This window comes from Andrena cerasifolii, chromosome 11 (assembly GCF_050908995.1).
Source record: "Andrena cerasifolii isolate SP2316 chromosome 11, iyAndCera1_principal, whole genome shotgun sequence".
Taxonomy (NCBI): Eukaryota; Metazoa; Arthropoda; class Insecta; order Hymenoptera; family Andrenidae; genus Andrena; species Andrena cerasifolii.
Window position 1 is genome coordinate 1,871,448 of NC_135128.1, and position 26,129 is coordinate 1,897,576.

Below are 26,129 nucleotides of genomic sequence, written 5' to 3' on the forward strand. Positions count from 1 at the left end.
GTCCGAGCGTTTCAGCCAATAGGCCTTAATAATAGAGATATTTACATGGAAATTATTAAAAATTTCATAGTGGTCGTGGGGTTTTAGTGGGTAAAAATCCCACACTACACTGGCGCCCGCGGGAGATACCCTTCTCGAGGCGTCGGGGTGCCTCTTCAAGATGTCTCCACGTTAAAAAAAACTTTATAAATTTTTTTTTATAAATTATTTTTTTATAATTTTTTTTTTAACTTGTAGAAATCTTCAAGAGGCACCCCGACTCCTTCAGAGAGGAATCCCCCGGGGGCGCCAGGGAAGTGTGGGATTTTTACCCATTAAAACCCCACGGCCACTTTAAAATTTTTAATAATTGACATGTTGATATCTCTATTATTAAGGCCTATTGGCTGAAACGCTGAGCACCTATTTACTTATTTTCGACATACATAGTTCCATCGTGCCAAGGCTCATCAAAATCGGTGTCTACCACATGGTGTCCTCCCCTTGTGAGCCAGGCTCGAGGAGGGTAGTCGCTATGTCACTTTGATATATGTATATATCCTATATATATAATAAATATATATATATATATATATATATATATATATATATATATATCTTTTATTCTCTTTTTACCACATGTTATACAACTGTATACCACTACATGGAAACATATAAAAAAACGTGAATCTACACAATTTTAAAAGAATTCTAGTGAAATGTGCTTACTAAATCATGAAATAGTCTCAGAGTACACTTGCTCGATCATCGTCAGCTATACCAGAATGTATAGAACGATTTCCACATTTAATTAACTCACAGATGATTTTTTTTCACATTCAATGCTACCTATAACTCAATTTCAACAAATTATGGAGCTGCCGACTGTTTGCAGCAGTCTCCAATTGTAGAATTTTTTCAAATAAATCGAAACGATTTTACCGAAGCAGAATGGAGACATTAGCAGAAATATGTGAAAAGGTCGTGGAAAATGAGAAACAATAATTTATACAGCGTTGCTTCATTATTAACAGAAAGTTATTTTTGAAAGCGAACAAACCGCATTATTTATAGACTGGCCTACACATATATGTCTAGGTACACTACCGTTCAAAAGTATCCGGACATTTGTTTATTGCTGACAGAATGTAATTAATTTAAATTATAAACAAAATATAATTACGAGCAGTAAAATATCATGATACGATAAAATTGATTTTCATCTATAAACTGTATAACTAAAATACGATAACAAAATTCGTGTCCATCAATGCCAAACCTAGTGAAACCATCTTCTTACTTGAAAAATTCGTTATCTTCAGATTTCTTAATTTCTAAGGTCTGGGCAAATAGAAACAGATCTTCCGAACGTATTGAGTGTTTATAAACTCTTGATCAAGTCTATACAAACTCCATATGCGTAGAAATACATCGACGCATCACTTGGTTAATTTTAATGCGCTATTGGTACGCTTTTAAGTCAGTAATTTTCAATTTACAACTTGTTTATTTCATAACAGATCGATATAGATTAGGTTTAGTCTCTATTTTACACAGTCAAGTAACATTTATGACGCATTGGACGTCCGGATACTTTTGAACGGTACTGTACCTAGTACGCACATGCGAAAAGGGGCAGAAAATGGGGACGTGGAGGTCGATAATTGAAAACATGGAATGTAATAAAAAATGACTGGTATGTATCACGTGCCAACGAAGATTTAAGATAAATTCTTCCGGTTTCCTATTAACGTCACATCGAATAGTAACGTCTGCATAAAAGTTCCTCGTGCCGCGCAACATGTTGTACAGTGTGCTCCAGGATTGATGGTAGAACCAAGAAGGGAGTAATTCTATATGAAAAAGTAAGTCGAAAATGCAGAATAAATTTTTTGCATTTGAGAGTTTGTTTTAGAGAAAATCGACTTTAAATATTCTTCGAGTACGTGCGCACTTAATGCGTCGTTGATAAATAGCATTAATATCATGCGTAACGTTGATTCCTTATGAACATTATGTGCTATTATCCATCTCTGTCTGCTTGTAGTGGGTTTATAAATGAAAATAAGACATAAAGTCTTAAAAAATAAAACCTTCAATGATAAAAGTTTGTCCTGTATTTCCGACTTATTTTTTCACGTAGAATCTCCTCCTCCTGGTTTGTACCATCAATACTGGGACACCCTGTGTAGACCTTAAAGAGGTTAATAGCGCTGGCATGGGTACCATCAATTTGCCTCTCCTACAGCTCAAGTCGTTAAATTTTTAAAGACCTTTTATGGAAACGATTAAAGGATAACGCGAACTTACTGACACTTTGAAGGTGTTATTGAACTGGCTTGGTTTATTGATGCATATTGATTTAACAAACTTTGCACGCAAGCTTTGTAAAGTGCAGTGCTCCGGCTAAATAATGAAGAATTATTAACGAATAAATGTTAGGAATGCGGGAATTTTTGGTGAAAAATTATTATCCATTTTTATACGTATAGTTGGTGGAAAATAATATCCCTTTTGTGTAAAGAAAATCGTTTTTCGTCATTTATATTTAAAATTTGTTGACCCTTTCTTGAAAACTATTCAATATAAATTGATTAGTGAATGGAAGTAAAATAGCTGTTCTGCATTCTAAAACATATTTACTGCTGTTTCCTGTTCATCATTTTTGCATTTACATTATTTTACATTATTTTACATTATGTTTAATTTTCATTTAGAGATACGTTGTGAGAGAGGTGATTGAAAACATCTGCTTAGTTTGCCGCCTAAGACGAATAAAAATGTAACAAATCAATCGAAAAATAATGCGACGCAGACAGTGGTAGTCACGTGCGTTACGCAATTCTGTGACGCTGAGCGGCCCACCCGCACAGTGGTCGGAATAGGGGTAATAGGGAACATTCGCGTATAACTTTTAAACTATAAAATATATCGCAATAAAATTTGCGCCAAAAAACAGGAAAAAATTATCCCTTTCTAATGATGTGAATATAATTTAATATTTTTTAAATTTCTTTATTTATTTTTCAATTTTTTAACTTATTGGGGATAAACAAAATTTAATTCTGTTTATTTGGTACTTTATTTAATGCTCTTTAAGCGATTTAAATCCCATGTTGGGGAAACTATTCGTTTCCGAGTTATAAGGAAAAGTCAAATAGTACTATTAGAAATTGTGACGAAATTTAAAGTTTAGTTAAACATTATTATTCATTTATCAGAATAGAGCCCAATATATACATAAATATTTGTAAAAACCCTTTGTCTTACAATAATAATACGATCGATACGAACGCATATACGTAAAATGACGTAACGCTGACAGATTTAAATATTAATAATTCGAAGAGTGGGCTGAAGTGGGAAATGGTTTTTGCATGATTCTATAGAAGAAGGGGTGATGAACATTTGAAAGATATTCCTTGTCAATTGTAAAGAACTTTGACAATTTCCTTTATATCATTGAGCATTATTTTTTCAATACATTATGAACAGTAATTTTTAGTTAACTGTGTTAATTCTTAACGCAAAAGAATGCTCTTCATTCTAGAAAAAAACGGAGAGAAAATATTAAACAGGGTCATCAGCGCATCTCTGAGAAGGAAGTCTAAATTTGTCTGGTGAAAAATTGCTATCTTTAAAATGTCCAAGTTGAAGTGTTTGTCCCAATTACAATTTTTATTAAATTTTATTAATATTTTCGGCTTCGGGGCTGTTGGATATTTAGGAAGTAGTAAACTCTTCAGTAGATTTCGATACGAGAAAGTTCATTTTGGGGCCGAATGTCCCCTCCTACCCCTATTCCGAACACTGCGCCGCCCAAGCGCCATTGATTACCACTGTCGGCGGCGCATGTTTTGCGAAACTCTTTCGTTTCTGTATTGCAAACAAAAGGTGTTTTATCACTTCTGCTGACGGTTTCCGGGGGAAAAATATCTGCTGCATCGCGTGGAGCAGTTAGATTTTCTCCTAGACCTTTAGTTTTTGAAATATAGAGAAAGATATCCGCTTAAATTGGCGCATTTAATCATTTCCATTTAATTGTTGTTTAAACATATTTAAATGTTTATAATTCAATAATAAATTTTATCGTTGAGTTCGCGAGGGTTCATAGAAGAATTTGACGGTACAAGCAACCGAATAACTATTACTGTCTGAACACAAAAGATGTTCAAAGTTGAAAATTTGCATTTTCATTCAAAATTGAATTTCTCGAAAACTAAGGGTGATGACGACAAATGGTTTGTGGATTCGTTTTCAGCGCACAAAAATCTATATGAAACGGCTATTGCATGTTACAGAACAAAAAAAAAGTTCAATTTTGTTGGACATTGTAATCATACTATAGGAAGACTGATACACAATCGTCCAACACAAGTTGTAAATGTGCATTTTATTGTATGCATAAAATCTTTCAATAGAAATAAAAGCATTATCAATAAAAAAGACATCAAATTTCAAAATGCTGGTGTCAAATCAATATATGTAAATGATATCTGGCACTGCAAATGATGAAAATAAATTCATAATATTATTCATAAATTATAAAATTCCCAATGCTTTAATTCCCTTCGAAGAAAATTCGCTTTACTCCTTGATTTTCTCTATTATTTCGCACTTTTTTCAACGAATTACGCCAGAGACCATGGAGTAATATATAACCGAGAGAAGTATCGAGGATATCGATGTTTATCGTTGATAACTACAAGGGTGTTCGAACACACCTGCGGGAGAAAAATAGAGATGAAGATACGGCAGCGATCCGAAGAAGAAATTGGATCAATCAATTTCTGTGAGATTAAATTGCCAGCTTTATTCTGCCGCGAACACCTATTTTTACTTTATTTAGTCAGTTTTAAGTTTCAACATTCTCGATAACGGCGCGGGTTACCACCATTGTGAGCTGATAGTATAATGCAAATACGGAAATGGCGTTAAACAAAAAAGATATTAATATATGTATTGAGATATAAATATAATGTACATAAAATGTACATATGGAATATACATGCATGCAACCACGGTCGTCTGTAGTACAGGCCGGAACATAGTGAATTTGGCAACGCTGTCACCAGCCCTATTTGAATTTTTCTGAAGCCGTCCTGGTTATGTATTACTATTATGTTATGTCGATTTAATGTTGATTTAGTGTATTTATAGAAGTGTAATTTATGTGTGTAGACAAAAAGTGTTGTAAATAATATATTATCGAAGTGTAAGAATTGCAAAAATAGAAAAATACGGTGAATATTAAACGATCATAACCTACATTTCTGTTGACAATTTTTTTTTGTATTTGTATTAATAAATATGAAACTTTAATAAATCAGTACGACCTATGGAGATTATGTTTTTGATGCTGTTTTACAGATGCCAGACAAGTGTTGTATTCCAAGCTGCAATAGTAATTATGCAAGTTCTTTTTGTAAAATATACCCCTGTTTTTCGGTTTTCTTGTGATGAAAATTTAAAGAAAAAATTAGTGTCTTATAAAAGTCTCATATGCAGCAGTTTGATCGGACCACGGCACGGCCGGCTCTGGTGCCGGTCGGAACATAGTCATCGGACTGATGGTTATTCGAAATGCGGTGTTGCAACATCGTAGTGTCCGGCCTGTACTACAGACGGCCGTGATGCACCGCAAGTTTTTTATTTTACTGAGAACCGTCTTTTAGCAGTGAGGCACTCTTTTGAGCGAACTTCGATGGTTTCTTGTTTGTATAAATATCTCCCAATTGAAATATATATTAAATAGGTATGTACAAAGTTTTAAAGCCTTTCCCAATAAGAATTCGAGAATCTTTCACCAATTCCTACACTCAAAAATCAACTCTTCGATAAACAAATTGTCAAAAAGAAAGTCTTAAAAATTTCTCGGAGAGTTTCCCTTTCTAAATCTAACTCTAAAAGTTCTTTTTCAAGATAAACTGCGCAACTAAGGTGATTTTCCAAATATTTTTACTCTCGCAAAGCGGATGGAGGGTCCATTACTTATTAATATTACTGCTTTTAGAAAATAAGAATTTTATGTCATAACGAGATCAAGATTTAATATAAAAGCTTTTCAAGGACTGTATGAATGAAAATAAAAATGGACCTACATATGTATAATATAATGATGACGTATCCGTTATAACTCAAGATATCCGCCGACCAATCTTCCTTACATATTAAAATTTAATACAGTATGTTAAGAAATTCCTCAAGATCTAGATAACCTATAGCAGGGCTGTGCAACCCGCGGCCCGTTCCCCGACTTGCCTACTCTGCTGGGCCGCAGGAGAACGACCCCCACAATATTCCTTCAACTTCTACAGTAGGCCTTTCCAAGTAGGGGAAAACCACTCCTGAAACACATGTTTCGGTTCTCCTTCCAACGCTACGCCTTCAGCTAAGGTGGGACGATTCCTACTACCCTTTCTCCGAGGAGACAGTAACGCCGCTAGGAAGCATATTGGGGCGCTTTAGGGTGAAAGTACCGAATGTGTCAAGTTTTTATGGGAAATTTCATAACATGACTTAAAAATAGAAGGAAAAATTAAAATTTAAACTAGCATTTCAAAATGACGTAAAAAGAATTAAAATTTATTACATACAGCGATACAATAATACAATAATCGTAGTGGTGTCTTTTCATTAAAAAAATATATTCATTTTTATAAAAACTTGACACATTTGGTACTTTCACCCTAAAGCGCCCCAACATGCTTCCTATAGTTGTTCCATCCTAAGAAAAACCTCGTTCGCGCAGGGATGATTCTGAGGAGGCGCTGATTGGTCCGACTCCCCACTTAACCGCCTACGTTTTTCTCCGTCTTACCACCTGTTACCTCTCTGTCAGCCGTTCCGCAACCTGCAGTGTTGACATTGACATCGGTCACGTCCCGCCGTTGGAGAAGCAGGGAACCCGGCAGGTAAAGCGTTACGAACAATCGCCTGCGTCGGGCCCGTAAGCAGTAGTGGGGGGCTGCGCAGATCGCTCACAAAACGGTATGGACGTTAGGGTTTTCTTAGGATGGATTCAGTATAGCGGCGTTACTGTCTCCTCAGAGAAAGGGTAGTAGGAATAGTCCCACCTTAGCTGAAGGCGTAGTGTTGGAGGGAGAACCGAAACATGTCTTTCAGGAGTGGTTTTCTCCTACTTGGGAAGGCCTGTTCTACAGTGTACGCCGTATCTATATATGACCGCACTCGTAGGAGTAAAAGGAAGGGACATGGAGTGGCGGCTAATCTGCTGATGGTGGGGGAAGCGGCTGACTGGTAGTGGGGACTGTGCGGCCCGCGGCGACGAACAAGTTGCTCAGCCCTGACCTATAGTATTCCCCAAAATGAATAAAAAATGGTTATTCTACATCAGGAGTGTCGAACTTCCCCACTCCGAGAGCCGCACGAGTCGGGCCCCCGGTTAGCCGGTTCCCCCACTTATTTTTCTCCAGGCGTTGCACGAGACCCGGCAGGGAGAGAGTGCGGCACCCGGAGGAGAAATTCATCACAGCGAAGTAGGTGTGGAGGGGGCCGTTCTCCTACGGCTCTACGGAGCAGGCGAAGAGGAGAGGGAGCCACTGCGGCTCGCGAGCCGCTAGCTCGGCACCCCTGTTCTACATATATAAACAAATCCATCTTGCCATTTGGCATTATCTTTTCACTCAGACAACACCAGTGAATTATTTTTATTTGTCCCCTCCATGGACATTCATTTTAGTGCAAACGAGTGATTATGTTTTTACCTTGGAATATTCTTATTTTCGTTTATATGAAACGTGTTCTACACATCCTCCATTCACTTCCACACTCACACTTTACACTCTTCAACAGAGGAACCTCCATAAATAAAATTTCGTTTAATCGGTGCTCTGCTTTAAACCGATTAATTTGACGTATTCTGAATAAGTCACCGTTAACATCGTTTTTTTTTATAGATATGTTTTTTTCGCGGCGTTTCCTCCCGCGTCCACTGCTCTTCAGAATGGAGTGTACCTACGTGTTTTTCGTTTAATTCGAACTCCCGAATTCGAGATAATTTACGGGCTCGCTTACGTCAGATTAACGAGACTCTCATGCATAGTGAACGTCAATTTCTACAGCAAAGTGTTGTGCTATTAATCGGGCATTAGACATTACCAACTCTCATGCTGGCTTTTTCCGCATCTTCACCGACCTTCAAAGCATACTCAAAGCACTGAAAACCGATTTTTCATTATAAATTTAATAATCATCTTGTTGAAATTAAAACTAAATATGCCACATTTGTAACTAACAGTACTAACCAGATATTCAATGAATTTATTTAGATTCCAGCTCATATTGGAATTATTTAGGAATCAGAATGTAGATTTGCTTGCAAAGGAAGCGGCAAATATTACTGGCGTTTATACACTAGATAGCGAGGTCCCGTTTAAGTATCTGATTGTTTTAATGATCTTAAATATCCAGTAAAAATGTCCATCAACGCCGTAATCAAAGAGTAAGATCTAATTAAAGGTAGAGATTACTTTCAATTTTACCACAAGAATGCGAGGAAACCATCGTAAAATTTTTAGAAATTTTATAACATATGTTAATATACAATAGTGGTCGCTCAAATTGTTATAATTTAACTGCTCCTTTAGCCAAGGTTAATTTCATTGCGCAAAATGCTTGTTACTGCAGAACAGAATCTCAATACTTAAATAAATCATGTCATCTGGCAGTGCCTAGCGTATGACGAAAGTATAATTTTGGTAAAACTACTTCTCAGATGCAAGTGCAACTATCTACCAGCTTTTGTTAGTTTTTTTTCTATATGAACCTGATCTTAAGGGGAAGTTCCGGTCTAAAAGTCGATTTTTTTTTCATTTTTCGTATGTTCGACCTTATAGGAATGCGTGTTTAAAAGGATTTGTTGAAATTCGTAAAATTCCCGAAGTTATAGGCATTTCAGTAGCGGCGAATGCATGGGCAACAACCGGACACTCGGACCTGTATTTCCAAAAGTTATTATCTGATTCGACTGAAACTTTTTTTACTTTGAAGAATATACTTCTGGCTAGGGGGGATGCCAGAAAAAATACAAAAATTGAAAATTTATATTTTTCTAAGGCGTTGAAAGGATGAAAACTATAGGGAAAAAGTGATTCCAAACTTCAAGTGTCGTTTTTTTTCTAAAAAAATGTCATTTTTATAATTTTTTCCGCCCCCCCCCTCTAATCAGAAGTATATTCTTCAAGATAAGAAAAGTTTCAGTCGAATCGGATAATAATTTTTGGAGATACAGGTCCCACCGATTTGGGTCAATTTTTTGACGCCTTGACTTTAACGACTCCCCAGTGCTGTCTGCAATGATTAATTACAAAACAAAAAATATCTTTCTGTAACTTAAGACATCCTTAATACAATACAACAAGTCTCATTACATTATTTATAGTAGTTTTCCTTTAATTAATTCCTAAATGTCACCTATTTTGGGGGGCTCTAGACCGGAACCTCCCCTTAAGGGGGTATAGGACTATTAAAAGACTGAAATCGACGGTTTGCTTGCCGGTTGGATTGCTTAGATACCAAATAATCAACATACGGGCATTTTTCGCAGTTTTTTTATGTACGCTTTTAAAAGTAATGTAAAATAAAAAAATTGTCAGAATGTTGAAAATTATTCAAGTTATTTGAAGCTAAAGATGGTCCCGCATTGCGCGCAGTTGTAATCGCTGTAAATAGTCCCAGGTGAACCAATCACCTAAAAGCAAAATGCTTTGGGGTGAGTAATTTCTACACTAATAGTTATCGTGTGAAACTTTGCTGGGCGAATTTAAATAAAAATTGTAAAAGTTACACACGAATAAATTTTCCCTACATTTTTATGGGAAAAAATCGTCTTTAATCAGTTATAAAATGTTTTACACACATCCAATGCTGAAGTGGAAATTCCTCACGATAGACAATGGAATTCTACAGCTTTAGTTAAAATTTTATGTGAAAATATTCATTCGTTCAAGAGTTATGATGTACAACGTGTTTGAAAATGTAGTTTCGAGATAAACGGCTTCAAAGTGTAGTCCCCTACGCCAATACCGCTCTGCGAGTATTATAATTTCCGTAATTATTCGAAGTTCTTCACGAAGCATTGTTGTAAATGTTCACAAAGCATGGCACTTTCACAATTAATAATGATAAAAAATTCAATTTTTCAAGATTTCAATAGTCCTATACTTCGTTAAGGGGGTAGGTTACCCTCGGCAGCCCTAAAAAAGGCATTTTTTCAAACGCAAATTGTAAGGTGATAAACAACAGTAGAGAGAACGTTTTTCTCTAAATTTAATCGTTATTCTATGAGCTTTCACACCCAAAAAGAAAAGTCTAAATATCTCTATGTACATAAAAGTTATCAGTAAAATCGTAATGGCCTGTAGCCGGTGCACCGTTTAATGGTGAACATAAAATCTCGAAAACCGCTTTAACGATTTGGATGAAAATTTAATGAGAGATACAGAAAACCATTCCCTACCATGTGTCGGCAGCAGATTTTCGAAATAAATACAATTTTTATGTTGAAAAATACGATTTTATCGATTTCTTGTATAAAAAATATTTTTTATTTTTTTTAAAGAATTTATCGCGAAAATCTGCTAGCGACATAGCGTAGGGAATGGTTTTCTGCATCTCTCATTAAATTTTCATCCAAATTGTTGGAGCGGTTTTCGAGATTTTATGTTCACAATCAAACGGTGCACCGCGTACAGGCATTTACGTTTTTCTCACAAATTTTATGTACATAGAGATATTTAGACTTTTCTTTTTAGGTGTTAAAGCTCATAGAATAACGATTAAAACTAGAAAAACGCTCTCTCTACTGTTATTTATCACTTTACAATTTGCGTTTGAGAAAAGGCCTGTTTTAGCTATCGAGGGTAACCTACCCCCTTTAAAGGGGGTTCTCTAGTGTGACTGCCCGTTTTTCAATGCCATCTTTGAGAATTTATTTAATAAGAACTCTAAAATTATACTATCTGGCGGTTTGCCTGCTTATTAAGGTATGTTTGAAGTAACCCTCAGAATTTTTTTGAACTTTTTTATCACACATATACATAGATATAGTCGATGGCGCAAAGTTCTTAAAATAACTTCTTTTCCGACAGGCGTTGATGTATGAACTGCTCTAGTCATCCGAAATGGAAGAACTAAGGTTTATTTTCTTTACTATGTTTGTCGCTATGGTTGAAACCACAGAGGTCCCCTAACAATAAAAATTTGCAGCATGGCAGCAGTTTGAAAAAAATGCTCGATTTTTGCTGATAAATTTAGCAGTTTTCGTTCTGCAGAATTAATTTTATAGAATATAGAAATTTGTCCGTGGTTCCAACCATAGTGACAAACATAATAAAGAAAATAAGTCTTAGTTTTTCCATTTTGGATGACTAGAGCAGTTCCCACACCAACGCCCGTCGGAAAAAGAATTTTTTTGAAGAAGTTTGTGCTACCGACTATATATATGTATAGTGCAATAAATTAGATAAAAAAAAACTGAATATTACTGAGTATTACATACCTTAATATGCAGGCAAAACGCTAGATAGTATAAACTTATAGTTTTTGTTAAATAAATTCCTGAAGATGACATTGAAAACGGGCAATTACATTAGAGTGCCCACCTTAAATGTATCTACATATAGTAAAGCAGAGTGGAAAATTTAAATTTGAATTTTCAGTTGGCCTGGGTGCGGGATAGTTGTCTTTTGATTAACCAAACACAACTGTTAAAAATTTTTGAAAAAATATTCATGTCTGCAGGCTCCCTTTTCTCCTAAAAATGATCATATAATCATATAATCATATAATCATATAATCATAAAAATGATCATATAATTATATAATCATATAATCATATAATCATAAAAATGATCATATAATTATATAATCATAAAAATGATCATATAATTATATAATCCTAAAAATGATCATAAAATCATAAAAATGATCATATAATAAAAAATCATATGATCATAAAAATGATCATATAATCATATAATCATAAAAATGATCATATAATAAAAAATCATATAATCATAAAAATGATCATATGATTATATAATCATATAAAAATGAACATATAATCATATAATCATATAATCATTTTTAGGAGAAAAAAGAACCTGCAGACATGAATATTTGTTCAAAAATTTTGTACAGTCGTGTTTGGTTATCAAAATACAACTATCCCGCACCCGGGCCAACTGAAAATTTAAATTTTCGCCAATATAGTATCGCTCCGCCCTAATCTATAGGTTTCATAAAAAATGTAATGTAAGAATCTAACTACTACCAAGTAAAATACAAATATTAAATATTGTAAATGCTATTGTATAAACTGGTAGCTTGTAATTTGTAAATTGTTTGCTATATAAAGTACTTGTATACTGTATTTACTATATAAACCACATTTAGTGTAAAGCAATAAAGAAATAAATAAATATTATCAGTGGGTGTGGAGAAACTTGATGAACCTTTTATGTACCGATCGATATATGACAAGTTAACAATCAAATATTTTGTTAATACACACTTTAATCGTAATCCTTCAATTGCGAATTCGAATTATTGAAGACTACCTATGAATTTTTATTGTTAAAGGAACTAACAAGGTATGAAGGCTTTCCACACTCATTATGACTTGTAAAATTTTTAACAAATATTCGAAGTGACTCGTGATGCTTCGTCCTATTTTCGAAGTCAGTCGTAGCGTTTAATCCCCTTGATTATCTTCGTGTCAAGGAATTCCTATTCTTTCAAGAATCCCTAGCTTGCATTTAACAGGCATTTTCTACTTGCTGAAGCGGGAAGATATTGGTTCTCATACTATTATAAAATTATAATATGAAAAAATCGTTAACTACAATAGAGTAAAACTACACAATACGCCATGGTTGACAAACGCCTCTTCAGAATTGTTCAGAAACTGAAAATCAAAAGTTTTGTATATTTTTTTAAGAAACGAAATAATGACACTTTAATCCTTACTTGTGTGCATAAAACAATAGTTAAACGTTTTCTCAACCGAGGCGTATTGTTTTGCTTTACACTATAAATTGAATACCATTATTAATTATATTCATTTTATACCATAATGTGTATTACTATTCTTGTTATTTTAAACAAGTCTCTGGCGTTACCAAAACACAAAATCATTTCTAACTCTGACAGAGGTTGATGTTTCGACCTACATATGTCGACTTAATCGTTTTCTAAATATTGAGTAGCTGCCAATTTTTTATTTTATTTGATAAAATTTTGTATCAAATTTACAGTATTTATTTTTCTAGTGTCTTCATTGTTTGTTTGTGTTACTATCTTTTAATTACTTTCTAATTAAAGAAAATGGAAAAGAGTCGATTATAAATGTTTAATATTTTAAATATTTTAATATATTAAAATTTTTTAAAATTATTGTTTTCTTTTTCTAGACAGGAAATGTGCTAAAAGTTTGTCTTCTATTAAAAATATGAGGAAGGAGAAACTTTCCGCATCCGTGAGTGTAAAATCTTCTAACGTTATTTGCTACGCTCCTAAAATATACGAAGGAATTCCTTTTCAACGTCTCACGAAGGAAAATGCAAATCCTCGTTGCAACGGAATACGAGAAACAAAGGAGCATCAATTTTAAAGGAGAACGGAGTTTTCACATTTGGCTGCCTCTTGCAAATATTTTTTTTAGTTTAATTTATTGCATTTTTTTAAGTTTAATTTATTATCTTTCTTGCTCTGACAAAGTTTACTTTCAGAATGTATACGTTTTATGATGCTTCAGAATTTTGTATATTACTAGATAATCATTCAGTGATTATATATTCATTTTTATTATACTTTCAAAATTTTACCCTTTTAATATAATGTAAACCTTACTTGTTAACAACTTACAACAATTGATAAACGGTATAATTTTTTAAAATTAATTATCTCAGTAATACGCACAGTAAATCGTTCTAAGTTATTCTTTAATTACGCCATTAGGTACTAAAAAATTATTTTTAGTTTGTATTAACAAAACCGTGAAAGAAATTTGTAAAGTGTTTTATGGTACTGTCAGTTTGAATGCTGTAGTGGTTAATCAACTATAAACTGTTTTTAATATCAGTATCTTCTGTTAGATATTAAATGAAAATGTTCAATAATAAATAAACAGTCAGTTTAAAATAACTTTCAGTAATTTTGGAATTTTTTAGAAAATGCGTGACATTGACAACTTTTGCTTCTGCTAAATTGACACGTGAGCAGTTTACTGCTAGTAATCGACTCGAAGTGGGCAGAGTGTTTTTCACATTTTCATATTGACTTTGACAAGCAATTTCGTGTTCTGACATTTTTGTACACTTTATTTCACTATTTGCAAACACTAATTTTCACTTGATGCGATGGTTACAAGTTTTCTTTCAGCTATAGTATAAGAACCACACTATTCCCACAACTTTCCTATTCCCCATATTTTCAAACTTCTTTTATATCTTCCAATATAAAAAAAAATATCTAAGCATAATGAAAACGTCCAATAATGCCAATACATCGACTAAATAGATGAGTATAATGTGTTTTGAAAATACAACTCTGCCATATTTAAAACACGCCGTAAATAATCACCACTGTTGCAAAAAAATATGCAATCTCAAAATCCTGTGCAAAGCTTTGTGATAATTGAACAATATAAACCGTACACTCTGCATTATTTTAAAAGTGTGGTTACAGAAAGGAAAAGAATAAGCTAAATCCATTTTTTTGCCTATCCTCTAAATTTAATATACATCAGTGCCGTCTTAACCTGGAGCCTAAAGAGGCAGCCGCATCAGCACCCCGGAGCTCAGGGGGGCCCCGAAAAAAATGGAAAATTAAAAAAAGTAGTGTTGTGGAAGCTAGAAAAAAAATTGAATTGGGCCCTCCAACTGTGACGAAAAGAAAATAAAAAATACACCAGATTTTAAAATGTGCCCTTTTTTCATGGAATGAACCCCACGTTTAATCTTATTTATTTAATTGTTTTATTACTTATTTACTTTGCGCGTTAGTGCGGTATTTTTTATATTATTTAATTTAGAATAATTTTGAGGATCACATATGGAGCTCGGCTGAGGGCTCCCGAAAACGATGAGACGCCACTGATATACATACATAACACGAAATGTACAGTAAAACCTCCAATATCCGAATTTTCTATTATCAGCGATTTAACATCGTAAATGATACAGCATCCAACACTTGCAAATGGCACATTTATATCTGTCGTCAGTTCACAGTGGAAGAGATCAGACAGCACTAGCAAAACTCAGACATGGCAACGAAACGAGAAGCAGCAGATACTGTAATCCGTAAAACCAAAATAACAGCAGGATATGTCATGAAACTTTGGAAACAGTAGAGCATTTGTTAGGAAAATGTAAGAGCATAGAGAAAGAAAATGATAAAATGACAATTGAAGAATTTTTAACATACAATGATCAAATTGGATGAGGAAAACCATAGATGTCAATGTGTTGGTACTTGTACCACCTGTTTTATTCAAAATCATGTGCAACCCCCTCCCCCCCCCCCCCTAGGAAACCCAAGAACTAAACGTTACTATCACTATTCATTTTTTATATTGTTGGTTGTATTTTTATTTCTGAAATATACAGAATAATCATTAACCCCCGGTTGTCACACTGGGTCAAATTGACCCGGAGTTCGACTTTGCGATCAAATATCTTTGAGGCATCATTAAGAATTATAGTGTATAGTATTGGCACCAGGTAGTAGTATTTTCATGTATCCTCTGCAAGTAGAGATATTTCCCGAGTGAGTGGAAGTGTCAGTGCGTGTTTGAAAGCCGTCGAAATTTGAGGTAGGGTCAAATTGACCCATGTGTGACAACGGCGTTGTTTTCACTCCAAATTGGATCAGTGATTTTTGTGTGTGAGAGCAATCAGAAACGTAAAAATAGAAGTATTTTCATACCAATTGTTCTTTTTTATTTTACTGAAGCGACAATTAGGGCACAGTTGTTATTGTATTACGGGACACAAATGCAGTGTACCAAATGCTGGCGCCCGATGTGCGACCGGCACCGTACTTATTTATGCAATGACTGTGGCGGTCCGTAATAGACTTGTTTTTAATTTAACGGACTTAGTTATTGATAGAATTAAATTTTGTATTCTTGGAATAAGAAGAAATGTTTTTTCCTGTACAAATCCATGACTTTTTCAACTCAAATGATGCCACTATTCAGTATGCGAAATAAATACCCTTTTTGAAAGCTCCGATATAGGACTATTTTTTTTATCAAAGCAGCATATCTCAAGAGTATAACTATAAATTTGTAGCTAAATATGTTAAAAATTAAAAAAGTTGTGATTTTTTAAGCAAACAAACTTTTTGTTGGGACTCTTATGCTTTCAAAAAATTTTCAACTTGCACCAATGTGTTTTCAATGTGAATTATTGCGACTTAATTCAACAAACAGTTTTTAAATACCAGTTGATTGAAAATTGGCTGGGTCAAATCGACCCAGTGCGACAACTACGTTCGAAAAAGGAGGAGTGACAACCGAGGGTTCAGAGGGTACATGGGTATTATATAGCTAAAATCAACGATTGCTTCTGGGCTAGATTGTAGAGCCAGTAATAACTGAAACCATTTGCTCTTTTAACATTTCTTTCCTAGGTTTATAAGACGTATTTTCAAATAAGAATGTTTACAAGATATTAAAAAATAATTAATATACAAAACGTCAAAGCGCGTGCTTGCGTAATGCGCGCCTCCACGTGGTGGACACGATTCCCATTAATCGACTCATCTAAAAGCAAAATCGCTGTATATGAGTATCCCCTAACTCAAAATCTACAATGTGGAACGTGGTCGAAAAATTTTAATAAAAACTCACGGAGTTATTCCACAAATATCAAGTTTGAAGGATTTTACTGAAGTAATTCTGTGATAAATATTGTCTTAAATGTTGTTAAAGTTATGCGATCTTAGTGAGCGAGTTCCACACTGTGGAGAAAAGTGTTTTGTAGGTTCAGTTCAAATTCCAAGTAAAAATATCGATCCGTTCTCGAGTTACGATGCACACCGTCTTGAGAAACATTGGTAGTTTTGAGAAAAACGGCTGTAAACCCCGCCGCGCCGCGGCGCGATTACCTGCGTTGGCCCGCCCGTTACTTTTTACGCCGTAACTCTCGCGATCCTTCAAATTTTTCAATGAAATCTTTTTTTAAAATACGTCTAAGGCTAGTGGCTAGCATAAACAATCAAGAAAAAAATTCTATTTTTTGACCTCGAAATACACATGTACCACCTTAAGGGGCGAGCCTGGTGTAGCGGATCGAAGAAATCGAATTTTTTTTTGCATAAATCAATAGTTGAACATCACGATAATATGTTCCCAAAGCCGCAAAACGAAATTCGAAAAATTAAAGCGGATATAGCCGGTTTTGCTACGGAGCGCCAGGCTACCACAAAACTTTAAATGCGTTTTTCTCGAAATGACAGTTTTACACTTTGCGGCCAATGTAACTCAAAAAATATTCAACCAATCGACTTGGCCTTGTGCACGGATATTTGTGAACATTTTCTTCATAGTACTAAGTTATTAGTATAATGATATTGTTTAAATAAATAACATTTTTTTAGACATTTAAGGCAAAATTTCGTTGGAAACAGTGAACTTTTTATTCAAGAGGCCGCCATTTGTTCATTTTGCATCTTTTAAGTTTCAAATTTCTTCATTCTGTGCGTACACTCATAAACTAAAAGAAAATTGTTCGATTTTTGGTTTCAGACGAAACCAAAAGACGCTACGTTGCCCGCAGTGCAATAATTGCGTCGCCAACGGACTGGGCATAACTTTGTTATTTGCCGCTCTTTTTTAATAAAATTTTTTTGTTATATACCTTAACCTGTTAATACAATATCCTGAAAGTTTCAGAAAGATCTATCAAATACTTTCTTTAAAAAAAATTCCCGAAAAATGCCTCGATTTTCATTTAGTTACACCAGGCTCCCCCCTTAAGAGGAAGATGCGTGTCCCGTTATCCAGAAATTCCCTCATCTGAACGATCATGTCTCCCCATTAATTCGAAAACTGATGGTTCTGCTGCAGTTTAAACTAGCGTACCTTGAAAGGTCATCGAATTCTAGTGCTTGAAAGCGGTAATGTAAAAGATTCACACCTGTAGTCGTGAAATCTTCAGTCTCCTGTTCTTCAGCTTTCAATACCCCCGACGTCAGAGTGGTCCCGTCCTCTGGCTCCTGTTTTCTTCGGGCTTCCATCGATTTCGCTGTCATCGTCTCCAGCGTTTTGCTTTTGCTCACGACCGCGTCATCCCCTTGACTCCTCGACGTGTTCCTGGGAACTGTGTTGTGTCCAACACGACCCATCGAGAAGACAGCGCTGGCGAAGAGGCTCTGATCGTTCTGGTTCATGAGGAATGGCGTCGCCACGCAGGACAGAATAATAAGGATCATCAGCGTGCCCATGGTGACCTTGATGATTCTTGGCCTCGACTTGCTGGAGGCTTGGGGAAAACCAGGCGAGGAGAACTGGTCTGTTTGCGGGAGAATTGTGTACTGCAGGCTGGCATCGCCCTTTCGTACCGTTTTGTACATAATTAATAAACCTGTGCAAAAAATTCAGTAATTTGTAATTCATGAGTTGATTTTCAGTTTAACGGTGGATAATAGGGAAGAATCGAAGGGGTTGTATTATGTTTATCCCGTTAACCAGCGAAGACGAGTTAACTCGTCATTTGAAAATGCATCTTCACTTAGGTCGTCATTAATATTAAACAATTGCGTCCGCTGCGAAAGAATGCAAATGAGTACCTTGCAGCAAGAGGGGTGCAGTTTCATCTTTTCCAACTTCGAGTGAATTAGAGAAAATGGTATATAAAATTATTGCTTTGATTTAACATTACAAAAAGAACACTAATAGAAAAATATATTTTTTTCACAGAATAAGTAGTAGTTATTGAGTTGATAAGTTTCTATTTCTTGGGAGCTGCCCAAAACAAAAATATTGCACAAAACAGTAATGGGTACAGGTTCAAAATTTGCAATAAATTGCTCATTTGTTATCGGATTTGCATTGAACGTGCACCAAACGATGTAGAATTTTTTAAGTTTATTACAAGTTAAATACTCAAAAACTGTCAAAAATGGAGTTGCACTACTCTTGCTGCAAGGTCCTCAAATATTATGTTTCCTCACTTCTGTTTTGTTTTTTTCTTTCGCCACTTCTAACACATATGGCTAGTAAATTAAAATAAAATTTCATCTTTTAACTAATAATATTCTCTAAATAAATTCTTTATTTCTTTATAGACGAATCCTTTTGTCTTAATCTTTATCGTTCTATTTGTATCACAAATAATATTAAGACATATTCACAGTTGATACAGGCAAGACGAGTTAACTCGTTTTTTTTCTCATTTGTCACTTCCCCAGCTGGGGAACACTTACGATCGAAAACTGCACCGGTTAACAGGTTAAGAATCATAATCGATTTTAGTGTGGAGGATATGACTTGCTTCACCTATAATTAAGATGATGGATGTGATGTGAGGTGAATTTTATCGTTTTAGAATAAATTAATAATTTGAGGGTAATCTTAAGGGGAGCTTTCGGTCTAGAGCCCCAAAAAATAGGTGATATTTAGGAATTAATTAAAGGAAAATTACTATACATAATTTAATGAGACTTTTTGAATTGAATTAAGGATGTTTTAAGCTACAGAAATATATTTTTTGTTTTATAATTAATCATTGCAGACGGCACTGGGGAGTCGTTAAAGTCAAGGCGTCAAAAAATTGATCCAAATCGGTGAGACCTGTATCTCCAAAAGTTATTATCCGATTCGACTGAAACTTTTTTTATTTTGAAGAATATACTTCGGGCTAGGGAGGAAACCAGAACAAATTAAAGAAATTACATTTTTTTAGAAAATAACGACACTTGAAGTTTGAAATCACTTTTTCCCTATAGTTTTCATCCTTTCAACGCCTTTGAAAATTATAAATTTACAATTTTTGTATTTTTTCTGGAATCCTCCCCTAGCCGGAAGTATATTCTTCAAAATAAAAAAAAGTTTAAAGTTTTACGTGAGTACCGAGTGGCCGGGTGTTACCCGTGCATTTGCCGCTACTCAAATACCTATAACTTCGGGAATTTTACGAATTTCAACAAATCCTTTTAAACACGTAGGTATTCCTAAGAGGTTGAACATTCGAAAAATGAAGTAAAAAAAAAATCGAATGTTAGACCGGATGGTCCCCATAAGTATAAACTTCTTGAAGTATAAAATTATGTCTTTGACAATGTCAATTTTTGGACCAGACTTCTTCACTTTTTATGGCAGATGAATAGATATAAAAGGTTTGCTTTTACTTTGGTAGATTTATTGCAGGTCATAAAGTTTTTAAATTAAGTTCCGCATAAGTTTCGCGGGAAGGAAGAACATGGGTTGAAAATAGCAAGAAATGGCTAATTTTGGATCCCTGCTTTCAACCCGAAATTTGCACAGGTCGTTTGTTTGTGGCTTATAAAGAATTCGAGAATCGCAACCACTTTTTTGGGCACGTGATGGAAAAGCTAGAATACATGGGCATAAACATTGGAATCCTGTAATGGGTATATAACTAATCTAATTAATGAAAAATCCCTCTATTAATCGATCAGGCCTCCGAAGAATCGCTTCTGCCGTGAAAGTTTTGCACAAAGCGTAAAATGCGAATCCTGAGTTTCGTTTGTTTTTAAAGTAAATATTCGGGGACGATCGAAAAATACATTCAATGCTTTCTAGAAAATATGAGCGCAAGAACACTGTAAAACCACCCAGTGGATGCAAATTCGTTGGCGCGAAAAATCAAAGTTTGATGTTTCATTCATTTGTGACATTATTGTAGGAAAATCGGTTGATATCGAACCAAACTAATATACTGATCGCACAATATAACTTTGCCTCCGAGCGGCCACTGACAAGGAGGTTCCCAGGTTTCCGGCTCCGATTGCTTTGAATTTTGGATATGTTTTAGAGGACCGAAAAATAAGATATACGGGTTTTTTTATAGCGACCCATTTTCATATTTAGGGGGTGAATCCAACCCCCAGAGTTATAAGATTTTCAGGTGTCCATCTCCGATTGCTTTGGTTTTTGGATATGTTTTAGAGGACCGAAAAATAAAATATACGTGTCTTTTTATTTTGGCCTGCTTGAATGTTTAGGGGGTGAAACCACCCCCCAGAGTTCATAAGAATAGTTGGTGTCCACCTCCGACTGCTTTGAATTTTAGATATGTTTTAGAGGACAGAAAAATAAGAAATACGTGTCTTTTTATTTTGGCCTGCCTGCACGCTTAGGGGGTGAAACTACCCCCCAAATTTACAAGATTTTCAGATGTCCACCTCCGATTGCTTTGAACTTTGGATATGTTTTAGAGGACCGAAAAATAAGAAATACGTGTCTTTTTATATCGACCTGTTTGCATATGTAGGGGGTGAAATCACCCCTCAAAGTTCATAAGGGTTACAAATTTGTGTTAAGTAAAACTTTATATAAATTTCATTTGCGTCATAATTATCCAAAAACCAAAGCAACCGGAGACGAACACCTGAAAATCAATAACTTTGAGGGGTGGTTTCACCCCCTAAACATGCAAAGAGGCCAAAATAAGAAGCACGTATTATAATTATCCAAAAACCAAAGCAATCACAGACGAACACCTGAAAATCAATAACATTGAAGGGTGGTTTCACCCCTAAACATGCAAGCAGGCCAAAATAAAAAGACAGGTATTTCTTATTTTTCGGCCCTCTAAAACATATCCAAAATTCAAAGCAATCAGACATGAACACTTGAAAATCTTATAATTTTGGTTGTTGGTTTCACCCCCTAAATATGAAAACGGGCCGCTATAAAAAAACACTTATATCTTATTTTTCGGTCCTCTAAAACATATCCAAAATTCAAAGCAATCGGAGGCGGACACTTGGGAACCTCTCCCTGTCAGTGACCGCTCGGGAACAAAATTATATCGCGCGATCTATACCACAAGATTGTTGCTATACAGGGTGCTAATAAAAATGTGGAACATTTTTTCAGGATCGGTTTTACCATCAAAATAATAAAAGAAGTTGGTAGGTATGCTATATTTCACGGAATATAAAAATGCTTGTAACTACAACATTAAGCACATTCGAGCATATGCGTGTACCAATTTTTGTTATTACTTTGGTGAGCAGCATCGGTTCCGAAAAAATGTCCCATATTTTTATTAACACCCTGTATAAGCGCCACAATCAACAATGCGTTCTTGAACCGTGCATCCAGATGCAGGAGCAGAAAATAGTTGACGAAGATTCTTGTCGTTTTCAACTGTGAAATAATTAGAAATGTCTAATGTCTAGCTGACCAGTGCAGAAATGATAATAATAGAGTACCCATGGCAACTTGAAGATGCGTTGAGTCGAGGTTCTCGTGCATTACAGAAGAATCTAATGTTTGCTATCACGAGTTATCCGACACAAACGAAACAGGTGGAGCTCTGAGATATAGACAAGGCAAATATGCCCGCGACCTGTTGAAAAGGGTTCGCACAGTCCCGGATTAAAGCCACTGAAGGCCCTGGGGGCTAGGAGACCTTGAAAGGTCCAAACTTAATAGCATCTGATCATGAGAAACGGAACTCCGTTCACTTCTCTATCTACGCAATGAAAGAAGAACACTGCTGAAATTTTAACACTCATAAAAAGATTGTTAATACACTTATAACCTTTAATAAGCTTCCAAAAGTATGAATTAATGAAAACATTCACATGAAACATTCATAGGGAAATCATAGCTATGTTATAACATTACACGATGTACAAAGTCACTTATAGCACTTTTGAATTTTGTATTATTTTGGCCTAGGTACGCCCCTGATTTTTAGCGCTATAAATTAAGTAAAATTAATGGCCCAGGTCCCCCTTGATTATGAGGACCTAGGCTGCAGCCCGCTCAGCCCATATGTAACTCCAGCACTGGGTTTACAGTGTAAAATGCCGCCTGGTGCAGCAACATACATTCAGCCGAAACTGTTTTCTTCATCACAAGCGACGCAGGGCAATTGGAACACGATAATATCGTAGGTGCAAAAAGGGATTTCGTTTAAAAGAGGAAATGAATTGATACTGCAAGCCGCTTCTCAACAATTCTCTCTATGTCAGACATATTCGAAGGAACTATTTTTTAAATGAAGGAAATATGGAGTCCATACTCTCTATGCAGGAATACTTTTTCTGAACACTTTGTTAAATCTTTTTAGATCCTTTACTTGAAAATTATTAGTGATAGATTACAATAATGCAGTAGGAAAAGTACGAAATTATGATTTTTAGTTTATTAACAATTTGCACTACGAATCTCAGGCGTATCAAACTTTAAATTAACGTTACAAATTGATATCACTAAATCTTCCAAAAGTGGGAGAATTTGTGATTCGTAGAATTAAATGAATTATTCAATTCGAAATCACTGTAATGTATATTTTTTGCCTGTTCTAAACTTCTGTATTTAACCCGGTAAGAGGCGCACCCCTATATTGCAACACAGGTTGTCGCTACCGGGTGAAATATACCCAAAATTAAAACGTAAAAAACCACGGTTTCAGAATTTTTTTTTTTAACTTTGTAATTTTTATGTTAAAGTACAGTGTTTTAAGAATCAAACAAAATTTATGAAATATCTTAAAATCTTTATTAAAGTTCTTTAAAAAATTGTAACAAAAACTCAGTCTTCATATTTTTGCAACTAGCGCCTCTGTGGTAAATTTTACCCAGTAGCGCCTGCCGCCGAGTTGATGAGTGGATAATATAGCAAAAGGGTTTTGGTCGATTGTATGGTCGAGTGTAAAGTGTTCAGAATTTTATACAGTGAACCTTTTTACCATAAAAGTACCAGGAGTACTAACGATCAAGAAATAACTTCGAGTTCGATACTAAGTACATACCTAAGTATTTGCAACACTGCATGCGATGGAGGGTTATTAAAAGAAGCGTGAATGCATAAACGAAAACTCGTAGTCACGTAACTGGAAAGGTTGTTAATATATTTACGCTCCCTTTTATGTTTATAGAAAAGTTCTGATAATATCAGCTCACGTTGGAAACATAAAATCTTATCACTTCGGAAGGGAAAGCAGAAAAATAAGTATGCAGAATAATCTCTCAAATTACTTGTATAACAGGAGCTTTTTTCTACTGCTACGATCGCATTATCATAAAACGCTTGCAATTTGCATACTAAAAGGGTTTCATAAACTTATGGCAGGCAAGCTAATAAAAAGCACAAATATAAATACAGGCTGGTTTAAGTTAATTGCACTTTGGACTGAGCAATGCTTTCACACCTTGTATTTTATCATTTGCTGTATACAAAATGTTCATTTTACAGGTTGCACCACTTAGATATTTATAATCACTGTTTCATTGCTGAATTTATGCTCAATAAAAAAAGAATATGTTACCTTAGCAAATATTTGTTGTAAAACAATTTTTTTTAAGTAAATACTAAAAAAAACTCAGTATTATATTTTAAAAATAAAAGATGAAATTGCTTATGTTAAAAGTCGGTGAAAAAATACGTTTCCATAGACCGGTTCATATATCAAACATAATCGCGATTTGGTAATTGAAATTACCTTCAAAGTTCCAATGCAACAAACAGAATATTTATAATGAATATAAAACTGAAACATTCGTATTAACAGAAAGTCATTAAAGAATCGTGTTTCATTAGATAGATAACGATCATCTTAATGAGAATACGTGATCAACTGATTAAGCAATAAACGACATTTGTGCAATAATTTAGTCGGTTTGGCCAACCATGTTGTTTCATTCGCGATAAAACAACCGACATAATCAACGACCGCACAATGTTCATAAACACATGTCTGATTCGCAAGAAATACATACGTTCCATTACAGTTATAAAACAAATCTGATTACAAATAAAATAGAATCTTGTGAATATCTTTGCACGAAGTTTAATACACGAAAATATATTAGAGACAAATGAAACGCAAAACTTGATAGCCGCTTATTGTAAACGGAGCGCATATGGAGCGCATTAAAGTACCCAAAGAATGTGCAGAACAAAGAATCAAGAAAAATTAATTCCAAAGTAAGAATTCCAGCAGAAAATCGCGCCAGATTCCACAAAACGTCAGACCTAACATCAACGACGACCTATTTCTAAAATTCCCAAAGGACTGCTGAGCGTGGCGAGGAAAAGAAGGGACAACAGACCTCGACATTTTCCGACGGGAGAATCGATTCCCGATTTTCGCCTGGAAATGTTGAATCGCAAGCAGGCAAGCGTGTCATTTACATCGACAACGTTGATCTTTGCCACAAAGGGCCTCAATCCTGACGAAAAGAAGCGAGGACTAAAATAGAAAGGACCACAACACTATTCGAGACCAAACAAACTACCCCCAAGGAAAGAATTTTTACCGCGCAGCGGGTAGAAGAGTCACGATCCGGACGTGAAAACAAAACAAATAGGATAATTTTAACGAAGGAAGGAGCTGGTTCCTTGGCGATGGAAATAACGAAAGCCAGTAAATAATGCTTTGCAAGCTCGCCGGGGTTGTCGTGGCGCAAGGACGAAGAAATAGTGAAGAATGGCGGCTGAAAATGTGTTTGGCGGTGAACAGGTACTCACGATATGTGAACAACAGAAGGGGTTGCTATTCTCCGTTTCCACTTCCGGCAGCCAGCTCTGTCGGAACGGCCACGACAATCCGGGACAGACAGAACCTCGCCTGTGAGAGAAATTCTCCTAGAAAATGCGCAGATGCGCCTGACCAGGGGGTGGTGGGCCGAGTTGCGCGTGCGCCACTGCCAGCTTCCGGAAATCCGTAACAGTTTGAATGTCGTCGACAGGGATGCTAGGGACCAACATGGATTCAAGGACGTGTCAGGGCTCATTGACATTGAACTTCCTCGTGTTGCCTTTCAGCTGATGGTAATTCTCTTTTTTTTTTATCCATTTTAATGGTTTCTGAATTTCTAGGGGGGCAATGGATCAGTTGGGTTTGGACTTAACTCCGGGTTTTATCGTATTATAAATTTGCAACGTTTTAAACATAGTGTGTATATACAAAGTCATGCTC

The 26,129-nt window shown here is 35.3% G+C and overlaps 1 protein-coding gene and 1 long non-coding RNA gene across 3 annotated transcripts in view; both read right to left on the reverse strand.

Annotated features, from left to right (window-relative positions):
• The window catches only part of LOC143374570 (uncharacterized), a 55,347-nt gene extending 29,574 nt beyond the window's left edge, over nt 1–25,773 (reverse strand). For both annotated transcript variants that reach the window (XM_076822817.1, XM_076822816.1), the window contains exons 1-2: nt 25,679–25,773; nt 18,147–18,593 (exon numbers count right to left, since the gene is read on the reverse strand). In XM_076822817.1, coding sequence (XP_076678932.1) covers nt 18,147–18,582 — 436 coding nt within the window. In that variant the 5' untranslated portion in view covers nt 18,583–18,593; nt 25,679–25,773. The remainder of the gene's footprint in view (nt 1–18,146; nt 18,594–25,678) is intronic.
• The window catches only part of LOC143374596 (uncharacterized), a 362,323-nt gene that overhangs the window by 226,091 nt on the left and 110,103 nt on the right, over nt 1–26,129 (reverse strand). The window lies entirely within an intron of this gene.